Below are 22,184 nucleotides of genomic sequence, written 5' to 3'. Positions count from 1 at the left end.
GACAAAATGCCCACACCACTGGAATCATTTACTCCCCGGCCAATGAAGCTTCTGTCAAAAGAACAATCTTCCCCCCTGGATGATAACAACAACGAAATAAATTCACCTCAATCAGATGGCTCAAATGTCACAAAAAACGCCTCTCATACACAAAATGAGTAAACTATCGATCATTAGTCAAAACATCCAAAGATTGAGATTGGATGACCCCAAAATTCTCCATCTATCAAACCAATATAACATTTCTGTTGAGTTGGCAATCCAAAGTTATGTGGTTAGTCATTGTTCATGGAACCTTCTAGAACTCATGGAACCTTCTAGAACTCATGGAACCTTCTAGAATTCCATGGAACATTCTAGAGCTTATGGAACCTTCTAGAACCCATTGAGATTAATATAAATATGGGCCATGCCCCCCATAGTCTGAGTTTGTCCTTTATATAATTTAGATAGTAAACAAGTAAAACAAGTATAACAAGGGAATAAATATTATTGAATATTAGTGTTATCAATGTCTTTTGTAACTAGAGTTACAAAACTACAACAGGTTATGAGTTCAAATGCTCTTACTTCGTTCGCTGCTGATGAGAAGTTGAAGGGTTCCGGGAACTTTTATGATTGGTTTACTTTGATCAGTGTTAAGATGAAGATGAAAGGTCTTGGTTTACATGCTTACTTGATCAATGGCGAAACCGGAACCGACGGGCTGGAAACTGCTAATGAAGTTGCCCAATTGATTGCTACTATGGATGAGATTATTTCAACAGCCATTTTCAACAGCATCTCAGGCGCTGCTTTGACTAAGGCTTCCGAATTTGATGGTACTGGTAGAAACTTGTTTATGTTTCTCAAGGATGCTTATGGTACATTGACTGTTACAAATGCTGTTGGTATTATCTCAGATTTAATTGACGCTAAGTGGTTGAAATCTAGCAACGGAAACGTTGAGAATTTCATTGATGCCTTCAATCACTTCAAGAATACTGTTGGCAAATTAGACGGAAACACTGTGTTGTGTGCGTTGTTTTTGAGCTTGGGTCAGAAAGCCGGGTTTAATGCAAATCTTTCCAGGGAAGTCATGACTGCGTATGAGTCTAGAAATGGCAGGACTATTGGAAATGTTGATATTGGGCTTGTCCAAGATTTGACAAGAGAAATCATTGGAGATAAATCGGTTGGTTCCACCAGTGTTGAGGGTTTGGAACCTGTGTTTGCTTTTAAGAAACAGTACAAGTGCTTCAATTGTGGAAAACCCGGTCATTTCAAGAAGGATTGCAAGGCTCCTAGAAAGGAGAGAATGGGTGGTGATCTGAAGAATCCATCACCATCTTGGTATGCATTTATGGGAATGCATGGTAGGGCCTCCAGGGTGTACTTTGACTCTGGTGCCTCGCAACATATTTTGAATGACAGAAAGATGTTTAAAACCATTGGTCCTTTTTCTGGTGAGATCTCAGGTATTGATGGTAGTTCTCTCGAGGTTCAAGGTATCGGGTCTGCGGTGTTTAAGTTACGTGATAACACCAGTATCGAAATCAAGGATGCTTATTATGTTCCAGGGTCAAAGGCCAATTTGATTTCTGTTTCCAAGGCTACTCTGAATGGTGCAAGATTATTATTTGAAGGAAAAAAGGTGAAAATGTACCCTGAAAAGAAAGTGGTTGCTGTTAAAGATCCAGTTATGAGTGATCTTTATGCTTTGCACACCAGTGTCGATGGTGTGGCATTTAACAGTGTTGATAAGAGCGGGTTGTGGCACCAGAGATTAGGCCATCCCAGTATGAATATTATGAACAAGTTCAATCTGATGTTTCATTTGGTGAAAGGTAAACTTTACAGTGAAGATTCTGTGCAGTTATGTGAAAGCTGCTTGACAAGTAAAGGGGTTACCAGAAGACCAAAGAGCGGGAAGGGTGCTAAACCACAACAGCCTTTACAATTGTTGCATATGGACGTGTGTGGCCCAATCAATTATGGGTCTATTGATTCGAGCAAATATTTTCTCACTATTGTCGAAGGGTATTCCAAGTTTGTGGAGGTTAAGTGTTTGAAAAACAAGTCAGAGTGTGCTGACAGGATTATTGAGTTTATTACATACACCGAAACAATGTTCAAGTCTCAGGGAAAAGAGTTTACCGTGGGAACTATCCGCACTGATAATGGTGGTGAATTTGTTACAGGAAAGTTGCATGATTTCATGAGAAGCAAAGGTATTGCCCATGAGTTGACTGTGCCACACCATAGTTATCAAAATGGTGTTGCTGAAAGAATGCATCGGACAATTCAAGACAAAACTAGGTCTTTAATTATTGGGGCTTCTATGCCGGTTCAGTTTTGGTCTGAAGGTGTCCGCACGGCTGTTTATTTGATTAACAGGACGCCATCCCGCGTTATTAATTTCCACACACCATATGGTCGTTGGTATGGATACAAGCCGGGCCTTGACCATCTTCGCTGCTTTGGTTCCCTTGCATATGTGGTTATACCAAACAGTTTGAGAAATGGAAAATTTGATGCTACCGCCAAGGTTGGAGTGATGCTCGGGTATGATAGAGATCACTGTGCGTACAGAATTTTTGATCCTGCTGCCAACAAGATTATTGTGGCGACTCAGGTCAGATTTGATGAGTCAAGATATTACTATCAGGATGTGAAGCGAGTCACTGATGTGGATACCGAGATTGCTAAGGTAAGCAGCTCTGGTGGTATGGGTTTTGCTGGTGGCGTTGCACCAGGCCCTGTTATAAGTGATCCAGACTTAGAGGATGTTGCAAGTGAGATCTCGGTTGATGATGAACGAATGGTATCCGATTTGGATGATTCAGAAAGAGAGTCCACTGTTTCCTCAAGCAAAGACGTGGAAATGAGAATCATAGACGATGATGAGGATGCCACTGGAGAGTTAATCCCATCAAGGATGGTTTCAGAAGAGTTCAAGTTGGTTACTGCTACAAAAAGGAAAAGATCATCGGGTTCTAGGCCCAAGAAAAGTACAGGTTTGATTAAAAGAAATCCATTTGGGATCTTGGCAGAAGTTGAACAAGAATCTGATACATTCAGTTCAGATTCAGAGAGGGAAATTGCTATTGAGAAACCACAAAGGAAGAAGTACAGAAACGATAGTAGCTCAAAAGAGCTTACTTCTTTTGTTCCTAATGGTAGTAGCAATGACAACTTGGTGGTTTCGGAAATTGAGCCACATGTTGAACAGCCAAGTGATTGTGATGAGGAATCAGAACTGAATGATGTTGCCGAAGGCAAGTTGTTAGAGTACAAACCTGTGAATTATGTTGCCTCTGTTGAAGTTTTGTAACCCTAGTTACAGTAGTCATTACCAATAACAAATACTATCAAACTATCCTTGTTATTATTCTTATTCTTCTTAACTAACTAACTATTTAAATAACAAAATATAAACTCAAACTATGGGGAGAGGCCCCATATTTATAATAAGACCAATATATATGATTTGTAATCATACATCCATCTAGAACATTCTAGATGATTAATCATATGCACAATGACTAATTATTAGGCTGAGTCATAATCACATGCAGATTATATATTGCTCAGCCATGGTAAATAAACCGTCTTATCCGAGACTCGAACCCAGGATCTATTCAACACATTGATACCCGTGTTAACCGTTGAGCCATCTGTACAAAACCCAATATATGACTTTGGATTGTCAACTCAACACCCTCTCTCAATTCAAAGTCACCATACCACAAAGCTTTCTTAGCTCTATGAATTGAGGAGCAGCAAGACCTTTAGTGAACATGTCAGCAACCATGATTCCAGTATTAAGGTATTGCAAATCAATTGTCCCAGATCAAATGTGATCCCTGATGAAATGAGTCCTGATATCAATATGTTTGGTACGGTGATGGAAAGCTGGATGTTTGGCCATTTCAATACACCCCTGGTTATCATCATAAATCTTCACTGCACCAGTGTTGAGGCCAAACTCCTCAAAGACCTGTTTCAACCACAATGCCTCTTTCACACCTTCGCTGAGAGACATATATTCTGCTTCAGCTGTAGAAAGAGCAACCGTTGCTTGTTTCTTGGACCTCCATGTTATTGCACCATTGGCATATTTGAACACAAACCCAGTAGTAGACTTTCTGTCTGACTTATCTCCAGCCCAGTCAGCATCACAATATCCAACTAGTTCACCATCTCCTTTATCTCCAGCCTCATATCTTATACCTAATTCTTTTGTACCTTTCAAATATCTCAACACTCTTTTAGCTGCCTTGTAATGGACCTCCTTTGGCTCCTTGAGATATCTTGATAAAACACCGACGATATAACTAATATCGCTCCTAACAGTATTGGCAGCAAACAACAATTTTCCAACTAAAGATCTATAGGCTGTAGCATCACATGTTTCAGCATTGGCATCCACCAACGTAAGTTCTTGGCCAGAAATTGTAGGCGTCTTATCGTGGTTGCAATTCTCCATTCCAAATTCCTTCAACATGGAACCAATGTAGTCCTTCAAACTCATGTTGATACCACCGCCATCTTGAGAAATATTCATGCCTAAAAATTTCTTGACAACTCCCAAGTCTTTCATCTTGAAAACATTCATCAATTCAGATTTGACTTTTCCAATAGCAAAATCTGAGGTACCAGCTATCAATAAGTCGTCAACATAGAGGGCAACCATCACAAATGACTTTTCAGACTTTCTTGAGTACAAACAATATTCAGCACCGTTTCTAACAAAACCAAGCGACGACAATACACTGTGGATTCTTTCATTCCACACTAACGGGGCTTGTTTTAATCCATACAAGCTTTTCTTCAACCTCAAGACGCTGGTTTCTTTTCCCTTAACCACATACCCTTCTGGCTGAGTCATGTATAATTCTTCTTGAAGGAAACCATTGAGGAACGCAGTTTTAACATCCATCTGATGAACTGCCATTCCATTCTTGGCAGCGATACTCAACATCAACCTGATAGATTCATAACGCACCACAGGTGAGAATGTCTCATTGTAGTCAATACCCTTCACCTGTGTGAATCCTCGAGCAACAAGTCTTCCCTTGAAGACTCCGTTATCTTTCTTTGCAAAGACCCAACGACATGTAATTGGCTTTCTTCCTTTCGGCAACTTGACCAATTCATAAGTGGAGTTCTCCTTGTGAGCAGCTATTTCTTCATCACAAGCACGTTTCCATTTCACTCTTTCATCGCTCTTCATAGCTTCCTTGTAGTTTCCAGGAACATCAGTTCCTCCAGATATAGCGTCGGCTTCACCAGCCATGAAGCATGTAGCAACGTAATTCACAGGTTTGTATTCTAACAACTTGCTTTTGGTATCATCATTCAGTTCTGATTCTTCATCACAATCACTTGGCTCTTCAATATGAGGCTCAATTTTCGAAACCACCAAGTCATCATTGCTACTGCCATTTGGAACAAACGAAGTCAACTCTTCTGAATTTTTTGTATTCCTGAACTTCTTTCTTTGTGGTTTCTCAGTAACACTTTCCCTCTCTGAATCTGAGCTGAATGTGTCAGGCTGTTCTTCTATTTCAGCCAAAATACCAAATGGGTTTCTCTTAATTATACCCCTGCTTTCCTTGACTCTAGAACCTGATGACCTTTTTCTTTTCGTAGCAGTAACCAACTTAAAAACATCATCATCAATTCTTGAAGGTATCAATTGTCCATTACCATAATCCTCGGTTTCCACAATGGACATTTCAATGTCTTTATCAGGTGCATCACTTTCAGATACCATGCTTGCATCATCAACTAAGATTTGGGACGTAGTTTCATCATCATGGTATGCAGAGCCATTTCTACTACCAACATCAATATCAACCAAATCATCATTCATAATAATTGGAGCAGCAGATATTCCACCAATGATACCTCCCCCTCCTCCGCCAGAAATTCCAATCCTTTCTTCTGGTGCAACAGTGGAGGACTTCTTTCCATCTTGAAAATAATATCTTGACTCATCGAAGTTCACTTGGGCAGCCGTAACAACTCTATTTGCTTCGGGATCAAACATCCTATAAGCACACCGATTTCTATCATACCCAAGCATAACACACATTTTCGAAGTAGCACCAAGTTTCCCATATCTCAATTTATGGGGAACAACAACATATCCAATACAACCAAAACAACGAAGATGATCAAGTCCTGGATTATAACCAAACCAACGACGATACGGAGTCTGAAAACCAATCACTCGGGATGGTGTTCTGTTGGTCAAATAAGCAGCAGTACGAACTGCCTCTGGCCAAAATTGCGCAGGCATGGATGCCCCAATCATCAAAGATCTTGTTTTATCTTGAATGGTCCGATTCATTCTTTCAGCAACACCATTCTGATAACTATGGTGTGGCACCGTCAACTCATGAGCAATTCCTTTTCGTCGCAAGAACGCGTGCAATTGGCCTGTGATGAATTCTCCACCATTATCAGTTCTTATGGTTCCAACTCTAAAGTCTTTTCCTTGTGACTTGAACATTGTCTCAGAGTAGTTTATGAAGTCAATAATCTGAGCCGTACACTCGGACTTTTGAGTTAAGCATCGAGTTTCCACATACTTGGCATATCCATCTACTATCGTAAGAAAGTAGGCACTCGAATCAATCGAGCCATAGCTAAAAGGACCACAAACATCCATATGCAACAATTCCAATGGTCTCTTAGGTTTAGAACCATGACCCAACTTTGGTTTTTGGACTGTTCCTTTAGCAGCAAGGCAACAGTCGCATCGAATAACAGCATTGTCACCCAAGATTTTCCCTTTAACAAGCTTAAACATTTTGTTAGCTTTCTGTAAAATATTAGCACTTGGGTGTCCGAGTCTTTGGTGCCAGAGACCACCCTTATCAATACTGTTAAAAGCAACACCATTAGCATCAGTAGATAATCTGTAAAGCCCATTCATCAGAGGATCCTTGGTACCAATAACCTTCATTTCCGGATACATTTTCACTTTGTTTCCTTCAAACAATAATTTCGCACCATTCAGAGTAGCCTTGGAAACTGAAATCAAGTTGGCTTTTGAGTCTGGAACATAATAAGCATCTTTGATTTCAATATTGATATTATCACGTAATTTGAACTCCGCAGACCCAATACCTGCAACAGCAACACCACCGCCATCAATCCCGGAGATCTCTCCTCCAAACGGTCTGATCGTCTTGAACAAGCTCTTATTGTTTAAGATATGTTGCGAGGCACCTGAATCAAAATACACCCTGGAGTTGTTACCATGCATTCCCATAAATGCATACCACGATGGTGATGGGTTTCTACCATCTCCAATCAACTTTTGTGCCTTTGGTGATTTGCAGTCTCTTTTAAAATGACCAGGCTTTCCACAATTGAAACATCTATATTGTTTCTTAACTGCAAACACCGGCTCAGTGTTATCAACATTAGCAGACCCAATAGATTTATCTCCAATAATCTCTCTTGTTAAATCTTGAACAAGACCGAGATCAACATTACCAACTATTCTGCCGTTTCTAGATTCATACGCAGTCATGACTTCTCTAGAAAGGCTGTTACCAAATCCAGCCTTTTGACCTAAGCCCAAAAATAACGCACAAAGGACCGTGGTTCCGTCCATCTTACCAACCGTGTTTTTAAAATGATTAAAAGCATCTGTTGTAGTTTTGTAACTCTAGTTACAAAAGACATTGATAACAATAATATTCAATAATATTTATTCCCTTGTTATACTTGTTTTACTTGTTAACTATCTAAATTATATAAAGGACAAACTCAGACTATGGGGGCATGGCCCATATTTATATTAATCTCAATGGGTTCTAGAAGGTTCCATAAGCTCTAGAATGTTCCATGGAATTCTAGAAGGTTCCATAAGTTCTAGAAGGTTCCATGAGTTCTGAGTTCTAGAAGGTTCCATGAACAATGACTAACCACATAACTTTGGATTGCCAACTCAACACCCTCTCTCAATTCAAAGTCTCCATACCACAGAGCCTTCTCAACTCCAAGAATTGAGGGGCAGCAAGACCTTTTGTAAACATATCAGCAATCATAACACCAGTGCTCAAGTACTCCAAATTGATAGAGCCAGATCCAATGTGGTCCCTGATAAAGTGAGTCCTGATGTCAATGTGTTTGGTGCGATGATGGAAAGCTGGATGCTTTGCCATTTCAATACACCCTTGGTTATCATCAAACATCCTCACTGGACCAGTATTGATCCCAAATTCCTTGAACACTTGCATTAGCCATAATGCTTCCTTGACTCCTTCACTTAGTGACATGTATTCAGCCTCTGCCGTAGAAAGAGCAACAGTAGCTTGCTTCTTAGATCTCCATGTGATTGCACCATTGGCATATTTGAACACAAACCCAGTAGTAGACTTTCTGTCTGACTTATCTCCAGCCCAGTCAGCATCACAGTATCCAAGAAGCTCACCGTTATCATTATTGCCAGCCTCATATCTTATTCCCAAATCTTTGGTTCCTTTCAAGTATCTTAAAACTCTCTTTGCTGCCTTATAATGCACCTCCTTTGGTTCCTTGAGGTATCTGGATAGAACACCGACGATATAGCTGATATCGCTTCTAACAGTATTAGCAGCAAACAATAATTTTCCAACCAAAGATCTGTAAGCTGTGGCATCACAATCCTCAGCACTGTTGTCCACCAAGGTGAGCTCCTGACCAGCAATAGTAGGCGTCTTATCTGGGTTGCAATTCTCCATTCCAAATTCCTTTAACATAGAGCCAATATAGTCTTTCAAGCTCATGTTAATACCTCCATTATCTTGCGAGATATTGATACCCAAAAATTTCCTGACTATTCCCAAGTCCTTCATCTTGAAGACATTCATCAATTCACTTTTCACTTTCCTGATGGCAAAATCTGAGGTACCAGTTATCAATAAATCATCAACGTAAAGCGCAACCATCACAAAAGACTTTTCGGATTTCCTTGAATATAGACAATATTCAGCACCGTTTCTGACAAAACCAAGCGACGACAAAACACTGTGGATTCTTTCATTCCACACCAAGGGAGCCTGTTTCAAACCATACAAGCTTTTCTTCAATCTCAAGACACTGGTTTCCCTTCCTTTAACCACATACCCTTCTGGTTGAGTCATGTGTAATTCTTCCTGAAGAGATCCGTTGAGGAATGCAGTTTTCACATCCATCTGATGAACTGCCATTCCATTCTTAGCTGCAATACTCAACATCAACCTGATAGATTCATAACGCACCACAGGTGAGAATGTCTCATTGTAGTCAATACCTTTCACCTGTGTGAATCCTCGAGCAACAAGTCTTCCCTTGAAGACTCCGTTATCTTTCTTTGCAAAGACCCAACGACATGTAATTGGCTTTCTTCCTTTCGGCAACTCGACCAATTCATAAGTGGAATTCTCCTTGTGAGCCGCAATTTCTTCGTCACAAGCGCGCTTCCATTCTGCACTTTCGTTGCTCTTCATGGCTTCCTTATAATTTCCAGGAACATCACTTCCACCAGCCAAAGCAGCAGCTTCACCAGCCATAAAACAAGAGGCAACATAATTCACAGGTTTGTACTCTAACAACTTGCCTTCGGCATCATCATTCAGTTCTGATTCCTCATCACAATCACTTGGCTGTTCAACATGTGGCTCAATTTCCGAAACCACCAAGTTGTCATTGCTACTACCATTAGGAACAAAAGAAGTAAGCTCTTTTGAGCTACTATCGTTTCTGTATTTCTTCCTTTGTGGTTTCTCAATAGCAATTTCCCTCTCTGAATCTGAACTGAATGTATCAGATTCTTGTTCAACTTCTGCCAAGATCCCAAATGGATTTCTTTTAATCAAACCTGTACTTTTCTTGGGTCTAGAACCCGATGATCTTTTCCTTTTTGTAGCAGTAACCAACTTGAACTCTTCTGAAACCATCCTTGATGGGATTAACTCTCCAGTGGCATCCTCATCATCGTCTATGATTCTCATTTCCACGTCTTTGCTTGAGGAAACAGTGGACTCTCTTTCTGAATCATCCAAATCGGAAACCATTCGTTCATCATCAACCGAGATCTCACTTGCAACATCCTCTAAGTCTGGATCACTTATAACAGGGCCTGGTGCAACGCCACCAGCAAAACCCATACCACCAGAGCTGCTTACCTTAGCAATCTCTCTATCCACATCAGTGACTCGCTTCACATCCTGATAGTAATATCTTGACTCATCAAATCTGACCTGAGTCGCCACAATAATCTTGTTGGCAGCAGGATCAAAAATTCTGTACGCACAGTGATCTCTATCATACCCGAGCATCACTCCAACCTTGGCGGTAGCATCAAATTTTCCATTTCTCAAACTGTTTGGTATAACCACATATGCAAGGGAACCAAAGCAGCGAAGATGGTCAAGGCCCGGCTTGTATCCATACCAACGACCATATGGTGTGTGGAAATTAATAACGCGGGATGGCGTCCTGTTAATCAAATAAACAGCCGTGCGGACACCTTCAGACCAAAACTGAACCGGCATAGAAGCCCCAATAATTAAAGACCTAGTTTTGTCTTGAATTGTCCGATGCATTCTTTCAGCAACACCATTTTGATAACTATGGTGTGGCACAGTCAACTCATGGGCAATACCTTTGCTTCTCATGAAATCATGCAACTTTCCTGTAACAAATTCACCACCATTATCAGTGCGGATAGTTCCCACGGTAAACTGTTTTCCCTGAGACTTGAACATTGTTTCGGTGTATGTAATAAACTCAATAATCCTGTCAGCACACTCTGACTTGTTTTTCAAACACTTAACCTCCACAAACTTGGAATACCCGTCGACAATAGTGAGAAAATATTTGCTCGAATCAATAGACCCATAATTGATTGGGCCACACACGTCCATATGCAACAATTGTAAAGGCTGTTGTGGTTTAGCACCCTTCCCGCTCTTTGGTCTTCTGGTAACCCCTTTACTTGTCAAGCAGCTTTCACATAACTGCACAGAATCTTCACTGTAAAGTTTACCTTTCACCAAATGAAACATCAGATTGAACTTGTTCATAATATTCATACTGGGATGGCCTAATCTCTGGTGCCACAACCCGCTCTTATCAACACTGTTAAATGCCACACCATCGACACTGGTGTGCAAAGCATAAAGATCACTCATAACTGGATCTTTAACAGCAACCACTTTCTTTTCAGGGTACATTTTCACCTTTTTTCCTTCAAATAATAATCTTGCACCATTCAGAGTAGCCTTGGAAACAGAAATCAAATTGGCCTTTGACCCTGGAACATAATAAGCATCCTTGATTTCGATACTGGTGTTATCACGTAACTTAAACACCGCAGACCCGATACCTTGAACCTCGAGAGAACTACCATCAATACCTGAGATCTCACCAGAAAAAGGACCAATGGTTTTAAACATCTTTCTGTCATTCAAAATATGTTGCGAGGCACCAGAGTCAAAGTACACTCTGGAGGCCCTACCATGCATTCCCATAAATGCATACCAAGATGGTGATGGATTCTTCAGATCACCACCCATTCTCTCCTTTCTAGGAGCCTTGCAATCCTTCTTCAAATGACCGGGTTTTCCACAATTGAAGCACTTGTACTGTTTCTTAAAAGCAAACACAGGTTCCAAACCCTCAACACTGGTGGAACCAATCGATTTATCTCCAATGATTTCTCTTGTCAAATCTTGGACAAGCCCAATATCAACATTTCCAATAGTCCTGCCATTTCTAGACTCATACGCAGTCATGACTTCCCTGGAAAGAGTTGCATTAAACCCGGCTTTCTGACCCAAGCTCAAAAACAACGCACACAACACAGTGTTTCCGTCTAATTTGCCAACAGTATTCTTGAAATGATTGAAGGCATCAATGAAATTCTCAACGTTTCCGTTGCTAGATTTCAACCACTTAGCGTCAATTAAATCTGAGATAATACCAACAGCATTTGTAACAGTCAATGTACCATAAGCATCCTTGAGAAACATAAACAAGTTTCTACCAGTACCATCAAATTCGGAAGCCTTAGTCAAAGCAGCGCCTGAGATGCTGTTGAAAATGGCTGTTGAAATAATCTCATCCATAGTAGCAATCAATTGGGCAACTTCATTAGCAGTTTCCAGCCCGTCGGTTCCGGTTTCCCCATTGATCAAGTAAGCATGTAAACCAAGACCTTTCATCTTCATCTTAACACTGATCAAAGTAAACCAATCATAAAAGTTCCCGGAACCCTTCAACTTCTCATCAGCAGCGAACGAAGTGAGAGCATTTGAACTCATAACCTGTTGTAGTTTTGTAACTCTAGTTACAAAAGACATTGATAACAATAATATTCAATAATATTTATTCCCTTGTTATACTTGTTTTACTTGTTTTACTTGTTTTACTTGTTAACTATCTAAATTATATAAAGGACAAACTCAGACTATGGGGGGCATGGCCCATATTTATATTAATCTCAATGGGTTCTAGAAGGTTCCATAAGCTCTAGAATGTTCCATGGAATTCTAGAAGGTTCCATAAGTTCTAGAAGGTTCCATAAGTTCTAGAAGGTTCCATGAGTTCTAGAAGGTTCCATGAACAATGACTAACCACATAACTTTGGATTGCCAACTCAACAGCATCAATAAAGTGTTCCACTTTTCCTTCTTTAGTTTTCAACCATTTGTTGTCCATTAAATCACAAATAATTCCCACAGCATTGGTAACAGTCAAAGTACCATAGGCCTCCTTGAGAAACATAAACAAGTTTCTGCCAGTACCATCGAATTCCGAGGCCTTAGTTAACGCAGCGCCTGTGATACTATTGAAAACAACTGTAGAAATAATTTCATCCATAGCAGCAACCAATTGCGCAACTTCGTTGAGGTCTTCCAGACCATCAGTTCCAGTTTCCCCATTGATCAAATAAGCATATAACCCAAGACCTTTCATCTTCATCTTGACACTGATCAATGTAAACCAATCATAGAAGTTTGATGAACCTTTCAACTTTTCATCAGCAGCAAACGAAGTAAGAGCATTTGAACTCATAAGCTGTTGAAGTTTTGTAACCCTAGTTACAGTAGTCATTACCAATAACAAATACTATCAAACTATCCTTGTTATTATTCTTATTCTTCTTAACTAACTAACTATTTAAATAACAAAATATAAACTCAAACTATGGGGAGAGGCCCCATATTTATAATAAGACCAATATATATGATTTGTAATCATACATCCATCTAGAACATTCTAGATGATTAATCATATGCACAATGACTAATTATTAGGCTGAGTCATAATCACATGCAGATTATATATTGCTCAGCCATGGTAAATAAACCGTCTTATCCGAGACTCGAACCCAGGATCTATTCAACACATTGATACCCGTGTTAACCGTTGAGCCATCTGTACAAAACCCAATATATGACTTTGGATTGTCAACTCAACAGCCTCTTGTTTTATGGCTGGTGAAGCTGCTGCTTTGGCTGGTGGAAGTGATGTTCCTGGAAATTATAAGGAAGCCATGAAGAGCAACGAAAGTGCAGAATGGAAGCGCGCTTGTGACGAAGAAATTGCGGCTCACAAGGAGAATTCCACTTATGAATTGGTCGAGTTGCCGAAAGGAAGAAAGCCAATTACATGTCGTTGGGTCTTTGCAAAGAAAGATAACGGAGTCTTCAAGGGAAGACTTGTTGCTCGAGGATTCACACAGGTGAAAGGTATTGACTACAATGAGACATTCTCACCTGTGGTGCGTTATGAATCTATCAGGTTGATGTTGAGTATTGCAGCTAAGAATGGAATGGCAGTTCATCAGATGGATGTGAAAACTGCATTCCTCAACGGATCTCTTCAGGAAGAATTACACATGACTCAACCAGAAGGGTATGTGGTTAAAGGAAGGGAAACCAGTGTCTTGAGATTGAAGAAAAGCTTGTATGGTTTGAAACAGGCTCCCTTGGTGTGGAATGAAAGAATCCACAGTGTTTTGTCGTCGCTTGGTTTTGTCAGAAACGGTGCTGAATATTGTCTATATTCAAGGAAATCCGAAAAGTCTTTTGTGATGGTTGCGCTTTACGTTGATGATTTATTGATAACTGGTACCTCAGATTTTGCCATCAGGAAAGTGAAAAGTGAATTGATGAATGTCTTCAAGATGAAGGACTTGGGAATAGTCAGGAAATTTTTGGGTATCAATATCTCGCAAGATAATGGAGGTATTAACATGAGCTTGAAAGACTATATTGGCTCTATGTTAAAGGAATTTGGAATGGAGAATTGCAACCCAGATAAGACGCCTACTATTGCTGGTCAGGAGCTCACCTTGGTGGACAACAGTGCTGAGGATTGTGATGCCACAGCTTACAGATCTTTGGTTGGAAAATTATTGTTTGCTGCTAATACTGTTAGAAGCGATATCAGCTATATCGTCGGTGTTCTATCCAGATACCTCAAGGAACCAAAGGAGGTGCATTATAAGGCAGCATGTTGTAGTTTTGTAACTCTAGTTACAAAAGACATTGATAACAATAATATTCAATAATATTTATTCCCTTGTTATACTTGTTTTACTTGTTAACTATCTAAATTATATAAAGGACAAACTCAGACTATGGGGGGCATGGCCCATATTTATATTAATCTCAATGGGTTCTAGAAGGTTCCATAAGCTCTAGAATGTTCCATGGAATTCTAGAAGGTTCCATGAGTTCTAGAAGGTTCCATGAGTTCTAGAAGGTTCCATGAACAATGACTAACCACATAACTTTGGATTGCCAACTCAACAGAAATGTTATATTGGTTTGATAGATGGAGAATTTTGGGGTCATCCAATCTCAATCTTTGGATGTTTTGACTAATGATCGATAGTTTACTCATTTTGTGTATGAGAGGCGTTTTTTGTGACATTTGAGCCATCTGATTGAGGTGAATTTATTTCGTTGTTGTTATCATCCAGGGGGGAAGATTGTTCTTTTGACAGAAGCTTCATTGGCCGGGGAGTAAATGATTCCAGTGGTGTGGGCATTTTGTCTGAGTTTTCCAGGATAGATGGATGTTTTGAGAAGGGGGAAGCTGAATGAGGTGAGGTAGAATGAGGTGAGGTAGTAATAGGGGTAGGAACAGAGGTAGGGACAGAAGCAGGGACAGAAGCAGGGACAAAAGCAGGGATAGAAGAAGTGGCCAGAGCCGAGGAAGTGACAGTATCACGGGCAGGGGTAGGTGAAGGAGGAATGTTGGCAGCAGAAGAAGTAGTATGATGTTGTGAGTTTACTTCTTGATGTCTGCGAGAAACGCGGACCTGAGGGTGGGATGGAGGTGAGGCGAGGATCTTTTTGGAGACCTTGCTAATATGGGCCAGCTTGATGGCGCTAATGGCCGCGAACTTGGCGTGCTTCTTAGATTTACCTTTCTTGGACAATAATTCTATTGGTTTGGTTTGATGTCTGAGAGTAGCAGTGTGTTGGGTTGTAGAGGTTTCGAGCTCATCCATGGATTGGTCTGCATCAGTAGAGAGGCCTTCCTCTAAAGCATCTTCATCATTGGAGGGGTAGTTCTTTTCCAAAGTATCGTCATCATCAATAATTGAATCATCAACATTTTCTTCTTCATTTGCCAATAAGTCAAAAGGGTTTGAATGTGGTTTAGAATATTCTGGAGTAGCCGGTTTATTCAGTTTTATTTTTCTTTTTTCGACAGTCTGAAAACCATAGTTTAAATTGTGGTTTGGTTTGACTGCTTTTCCAGAATTTTGTTTCGGAGAGTGTTTTTCTGGATCTTCCGGATTCACAATTGGTGCTCTTTATTGCTTTTTGAAATAACAATCTTTTGCCCTATGGGATAATTTCTTGCAAATGGCACAAGATGACGTCTTGCAGTCAAAACGAGTGTGTTCACGGGAACCACATGCAGTGCAGTGGACGCATTTCGTGATGACTCTGGAGCGGAAATTTTTGTCATTGAAGAGTGGAAGGGATTTTCCTGAGTCAATTTCAATATAACCATAAGTGACAATACTGGCAGCTTTGCTAGCTTCTTCCGTAAAGTGAACGGTGTTGATTGGAAAGAAGGATGATGGATCAATTCCGGATTCATTGAAGACATGGTCAAGAAGTTTTTCCCGATTAAATTCAGTAAACTCGGAATTCATTTCAATCTCAATTAAATGGGATTCCTTATTCATTGTGTTTAACAAAGACCCTGGCGTGTAGGTATAATTTCCAACTGTAACTTTAAGGTGGATGTTAAGATATTCAATTAAAAGATTTCTGTCCTTCTTGAAGATATCAGAGCCTGTATCCTGAGGGTTTGGGATGAAGTTTGAGTTAAGGCAGATCTTCTTATTAAAAATAACCAAGTGGTTGAGGGCCCCTTTTAAGTTTTCCCTGATTATGATCAAATCCTTATCTGGTTCGTTGGATGACTGTGTAATAGTATCAAGTTCTTTGGATAACTTAGTGAGTCCGTTTTTGATGGATTCCAAGTGTTTTTCAAGAGGAAACTCTGTAAAGATATCTTTTGGGATCTTAAAGTAGATTAAGATATCCTTAAGATGCTGTTGGCTCATGATAAATTCCAAGTAGTTCTCCAAGCTGATTCTAGAGTTTCTCAATCTGTTGAATTCGTTTGTCATATTAAAACTGGTGTAGTTTTGGAAGAAATCTTCAATTTCCATGATCTTGACGAGTTCCTCGCGTTTTTCTTTGGATTTAATAATAGCAGGATTGGAGGTGGAGAACAATTTTCCTGATTTGCGTTTCTCGCTTATGGCATATTCCAATACGTCACGGTGCTTAAAGTCAAGGATTTTGATGTGACTTGCCCATTTGAAAGTTCTTTCAAATTTCATCAACACGTTTTGGAAGGATGGATCATTGGTGTTTGTAGTGGCTCGAGGTGTGCGCTTGTCTCCAGCGGTGGCTTGAGCATAGGTTTGGATTGGTCTTGTCACATTGACAGCTGGAGCCACCGGATTGGAGGCCGTAGTTGGAGAGGCGACGGTAGAAGATGAAACAGAGGGAACAGGAACAGAAGGAACAGAAACAGAAGGAACAGAAACAGAAGGAACAGAAACAGAATTTTTTTTTGGGTTTTGAGAATTTTCGATTTTTTTTTGGTTTTCGGAGTTTTCATTAATAAAATCAGTAGAAATAACGGCTTGGGTTGGAATAACAGGATTATGCATGTCAATGTCAGTGTCACATGCTGCATGAGAATTGCGATCGCAATCAACTGAAGAAACATTAATTGCTGGAGAGGTAGTTGGGGTAGAAATGGCGTTGGAATCCATGTTTTGGTCCGCTTCAGGATCTTCTGAAGCAGTTAAAAAGGTTTCAACAGTACTATTAATAGTATTGTCGGCTGCATCAGTAATTTCTTCATCGGAATCTTGATCTTTAGCTTGTTTGTTTATGTTTGCTATCGGGATCGGGGTTTCAGATGTTGCGCCAACATCCAATGAAGAGCCCAAAGAAACCGGGGTTTCAATGATTGGGGGATCATTAGTAGGGTCGGTGGAGTAGTTTGGGGTAGCTTTATTACTATTTCTAGTGGTTCTCATGATAATTGAGTATTTTTTTTTTTTTGATTCCAGATTCTAGTGTGCCCTTCCATACTGATTGTAACAACAAATGTTATATTATGGGATCATGGTTAGGTTGTGTCCTGGTTACCATCGGTATGGTACCATACGGAACCCATGATCGGCATTACCTCATCGAGGTATTACCTTATCAAGGTATCACCTTATGTTCCACCCCTTATCTGTTAGTCCTTTATTCCGGGAAGGGGTCCAACACCCCATTATTAGTTTTAATCATTTTATTTATATAAGGATTCAACATTCCTTTAGTTTAGACCTTTATTTAGTTTAGGAAGGACAAGTCTCTTTGGATATAAAATACTGCCTGTAATCTCCACTTTTTTTTTTTAAAGACAAAATTCAATATATTAATTAATTATATAACTATATATCTCATAAACTACCTAATGTAGTTTGAAAATTAAAGTGTTAAGGGAAAACCATTAATGGTGAAAAACCCTATTATTGAGAAAAAATGTTTTTATGCGTTTTTAAGGTTTTTAATTGTTGTTTTTTTTTTGATTTTATTTTTTTTTTTGATTTTATTTTCTTGTTTTTCCCCACCTATTTTTTCTTCTCCGCTTAAAAGATATTGCTTTCAAGCAAGAAGATCATTGAATCAACGGCCATATGACAATTGAAATGCCTTTTGGATTTCAATCTTGATAATTTTCGTTGGAAACCTAGATATCTATCGATCGTTCTGGTTTCGTTCATGTTGGTGGCAGGGGTAATGATTGTTTGCCAGGTTAATGGGATATTCAAGTCAATTTTTTTCCAAAGTTTCTGGGCCAATGGACATTCAATAAGATGGTGCTTCATGATTTCAAATTGGATTTCCTTTGGGGCATATTGGGGTTCATCATATCTGGTTAATTTTTTGCTGCAATAGTCACAATGATTATTTACGTAATTGTGATTTTCAATGCCCAAATGAAAGATGTGAATATTTTGATATTTCCCCGGGAAATGTTGGTTGAATTTTTTGAGGTTATGCCAAAAGTTATCAACTTGTTTCTGATTCACCCCAGTAATGTCCATGAGTGTTTTTGACATCTTGTTCACATCTTGTTTTTCCCGTTGTTTTTTACTTCCTTTAGTATGGTCAAAATCCTTAATTCTAATTGGAATGTGTTGTTGATATTTTTCAGGAATCCCTTTTTCAATTGAATTTTTTAAATCTTCAATTCCAATCTTCATTGGCTTCAACCTGATTGTACGTTTCTTTATACCAAGAACTTTTCTGAAATCCCAGTACGCTGTCCGTTCAGCATCTGAGAATGTGCTGCTATTCATAACTTCTAAGGAAATTGAATCATTGGTATTCTCAATGTCATCCGCTAGTTCAAGTAATACCACCCACCAATAATGAGTTTTGATATAGTCATCCTTTGGTGATTTTGTTGGTGATGTTTTTTGAATGATGTTGTTGATACTTGATTGAATTTTGAAACGTAATATCTGGTTATATTTAGTGTGACTATCCAAAAACAAATCCTGGAAAATTTTGGCTCTTCGGTGTTGGAGTTGAGACTTTAAATCAATCATTGAGAAACCGCCTTTGTTGTTGTGTGTCTTGAGTGTATCCAAAGAAATAGGTGTATCTTGCTTGACCAATAACTTAATCGATGTGTCAATTTGATTCAACTGATTGGGTAACAAAGGTTGGTGTAGTTCTTTGTAATAGAACTTGGATGCAATATATGTGTTGAATGCTTCTATTTTTGATTGAATCAGCAAGCTGGTCATGTTTGATAACTTGTACTTGATATGGAGGTCACGCTGCAATGTTTCCGGCCAAAATGTCACTGATGGTCCAATAGTTATCCCCAAATATGTCAATTGAAAGTTTTCATCAGCAATCTCAAATGGGAATGGTGTCAAAAATGGATAATTATCAGTTGGTATGATTAGTTGGGATTTCTTTTCATTGAGTTTGCTGCCACTGAATTTTTCAAATAGTCTAATACATTTCATTGTTTTGGAATAATCTCTTTTATCTTTGAGGAAAACTGTGATATCATCAGCAAAAGCAAGATAATGTTGACTGCTATATGCTTCAGGTATCAAATCTCCTTGGTAACTATGGCCTCTGGTATTCTGTTTGATAGATCGTAGTAAAGGTTCTACTGCTAATGCAAATAATGAAGGGGAAAACGGATTACCTTGGAGGGTACCATTTTTTAAATTGAATAATGGGCCGGTCATGTTGTTGATGTATAAGGATCCCGTTGTCTGCTTGAGGATGTTGATGATTAACTTGGCTAATTTTTTTCCAAAATTTAAATGGGACAATAGTTGTTCCATATATTCGTGAGATATCCTATCGAACGCTTTCTCCAAATCCACAATTAGTATCAGCTTTTGTGGATTTGGTATTATATGCGTTTTATCTTTTGGATGAATTAGACTATCTAACATTTCTCTGAAAATGGTGATGTTGGAGAACGATGACCGGCCTGGAATAAAACCAGCTTGATCTTCCCCTATGATATCGGGCAAGTGCTTCAACAACCTATTATTAATTATTGTGGATAATAATCGAAGATTAGTGTTGATAAGGGCTATCGGCCTATAGTTTCCAATGTTTTCTTTTGACTTTCCAGGCTTTGGTATGATGTTAAAGAGTATAGTTCGGTAGTGGAATGGTAAATTTCCTTCAGTTAGAATGTGGTTAAATTCTTGAAGAAGGATGTGTTTGATTTGGGGAAATAATTCCTTATAAAATTTGTATGGGATTCCATCTATGCCCGGTGTGGACTTCAAATTTGCCGAATCAATTGCCAGTTTGAGTTCTTCCATTGTTATGGAGGAATCCATTTTTCTCTTCTCTTCAGGAGATATTCCTTGGGTTGGAATCACGTCCTGAAGATATTTATGTATTTTTTTTGTGTCCTTTGTTCCTCTGGTTCCATCAAACAAGTCCATATAATATTCAGTTGCTATTTTCATTATCTCTTCATGAGATTGAACTAGTGTCCCTTCTACATCTTTTAGCTGTTTTATTGGGCGTTGTTCTTGATATTGGTGGAAAACTTGGTTAATATGTTGATAATATTCCGTCATTTTATCAAGTTCAGGCACTTTCACTTTTTTCAACATGTGTTTGAGTTTTTCTGCTTTGCATTTAATATCAATTATTAATTCATCGGTTCCTTGGATATCTTCATTTATAGATTGGTGCCTGAGAACATTAATGACTCTATCGGTTAATCTATATCTCTTCATATTATAGTAAGCCTTGGATGAAGTTAAAGTCAACTCCACTGTAACTGAATCATGTGTGGATCTTTTCCCAAAATGATTTGTTTGTGTCATATTCCATTTGTTTTCTTTGTTTTTTAAGAAGCTCCCAGTGATATAGAACCTATCCAATCTCCGGCTTTTCCCTAATTCTGATGCTTTATTAGTGAATGTTTTCTTGATGTTATGTTTGATTGAATTGAATGAGTCCTTCAAGTTCAACAAAGTAATGAGATTAGTTAAGGATTCAGCAACTGAGTCTTCACGGCTTCTATAATTTAGGGAGTCCGAACGATCAATAAAATTATTAAAATCACCAGCTAACATGATGTTGATTGTCTTTCCTGGGAATCTAGTTTGAAGATTCTGATGTTGGGCAAGTAAACTGAGTTTGAGCTGATCATGGATCTGATTTTGCTTTTGGTATTGATTTGGATTATACAAGTTTATAATCCAGAGTGCTTGGTTATTTTCTAATTCAATTAAGACATCCGTGATGTGTTTTTGGAGTTCATGTTGGACAGTAATACCTGCTAATTTGGATCCTAACACTGGAATAGAATCATCAACAATTATTGCTGTTCTGGAACAGGTTGAATTATAGTATATGACTTTGTTATCGAACTGAAACGAAAAGTCTTCTGATAGATTTAGTTCTTGGAGCAAAGACACATTGGATTTTTGGGTGAAACTTATTACCAACTGGTCGCTGATACGACTCCGTTGTATATTTTGAGTATTGATTTTAATAATCATTATGTTTATTGATTGGAATTTTGATTTGTCTGTTTGTTTCTGGTTGCATCAGCTTCCAGAGTTGACAAATCATCATTGGTTGTTGTTAATTCTGTTTTCTCATGTACTGGAATTTCATCACCCAGTAGCATTTCATCCTCCTCATATTCTTCTGAATCCTCATATTCGTCTTTTGCATCATAGATGTATTCTCCATCATTTTCATACTCCTCATCATATTCTTCGTCATTATCATTATCAGGTTCTGCACTTGATTCAGACAGGGTTGGCTCTTTAGAGCCAGTTTGTGCCAGTTTTGATGTCACTGATGGTTTCTCCCTTTGAAGGATTTTCTTTGGTTTGACGGATGCCTTCTTTTTGGAGGCCTTTCTAACTTGATTAACCGGAGGAGGGGTGATTTGATGCTTTCTGTTGATAGCTGGTGTGGTAGTTTGGATATTTTCATAATCATCATCTCTTTCTTTGGATATTAATCCCAATTGATGGAATGGATTCTTCCATAAATTGCTCAGTTCATTTTGTGGTGGTTTTGACTGTCTGGATCTAGATGAACCATGAACCATGGTGAACTCGGTAGAAGGAACTTCAATCACTGGTGGTTGATTTT

The 22,184-nt window shown here is 38.9% G+C and overlaps 1 protein-coding gene across 1 annotated transcript; it reads right to left on the bottom strand. All coding sequences in view use genetic code 12, as the record gives it.

The window, feature by feature from the left end:
• Window positions 1-15,799: 15,799 nt before the first annotated feature.
• DASC09_054850 (uncharacterized protein) lies at window positions 15,800-17,287 on the bottom strand (the record flags this gene model as incomplete). Its single annotated transcript, XM_064999070.1, has 1 exon — window positions 15,800-17,287. One exon carries the CDS (start codon window positions 17,285-17,287, stop codon window positions 15,800-15,802), a length of 1,488 nt encoding a protein of 495 aa, XP_064855142.1.
• Between the last annotated feature and the right edge of the window lie 4,897 nt (window positions 17,288-22,184).

Source organism: Saccharomycopsis crataegensis, assembly GCF_037102585.1.
Source record: "Saccharomycopsis crataegensis DNA, jcf7180000000097, whole genome shotgun sequence".
In the NCBI taxonomy this organism is placed as follows: Eukaryota; Fungi; Ascomycota; class Saccharomycetes; order Ascoideales; family Saccharomycopsidaceae; genus Saccharomycopsis; species Saccharomycopsis crataegensis.
The sequence above is the reverse complement of the archived record's forward strand: the minus strand, read 5'-3'. Positions and strand labels throughout refer to the sequence as shown.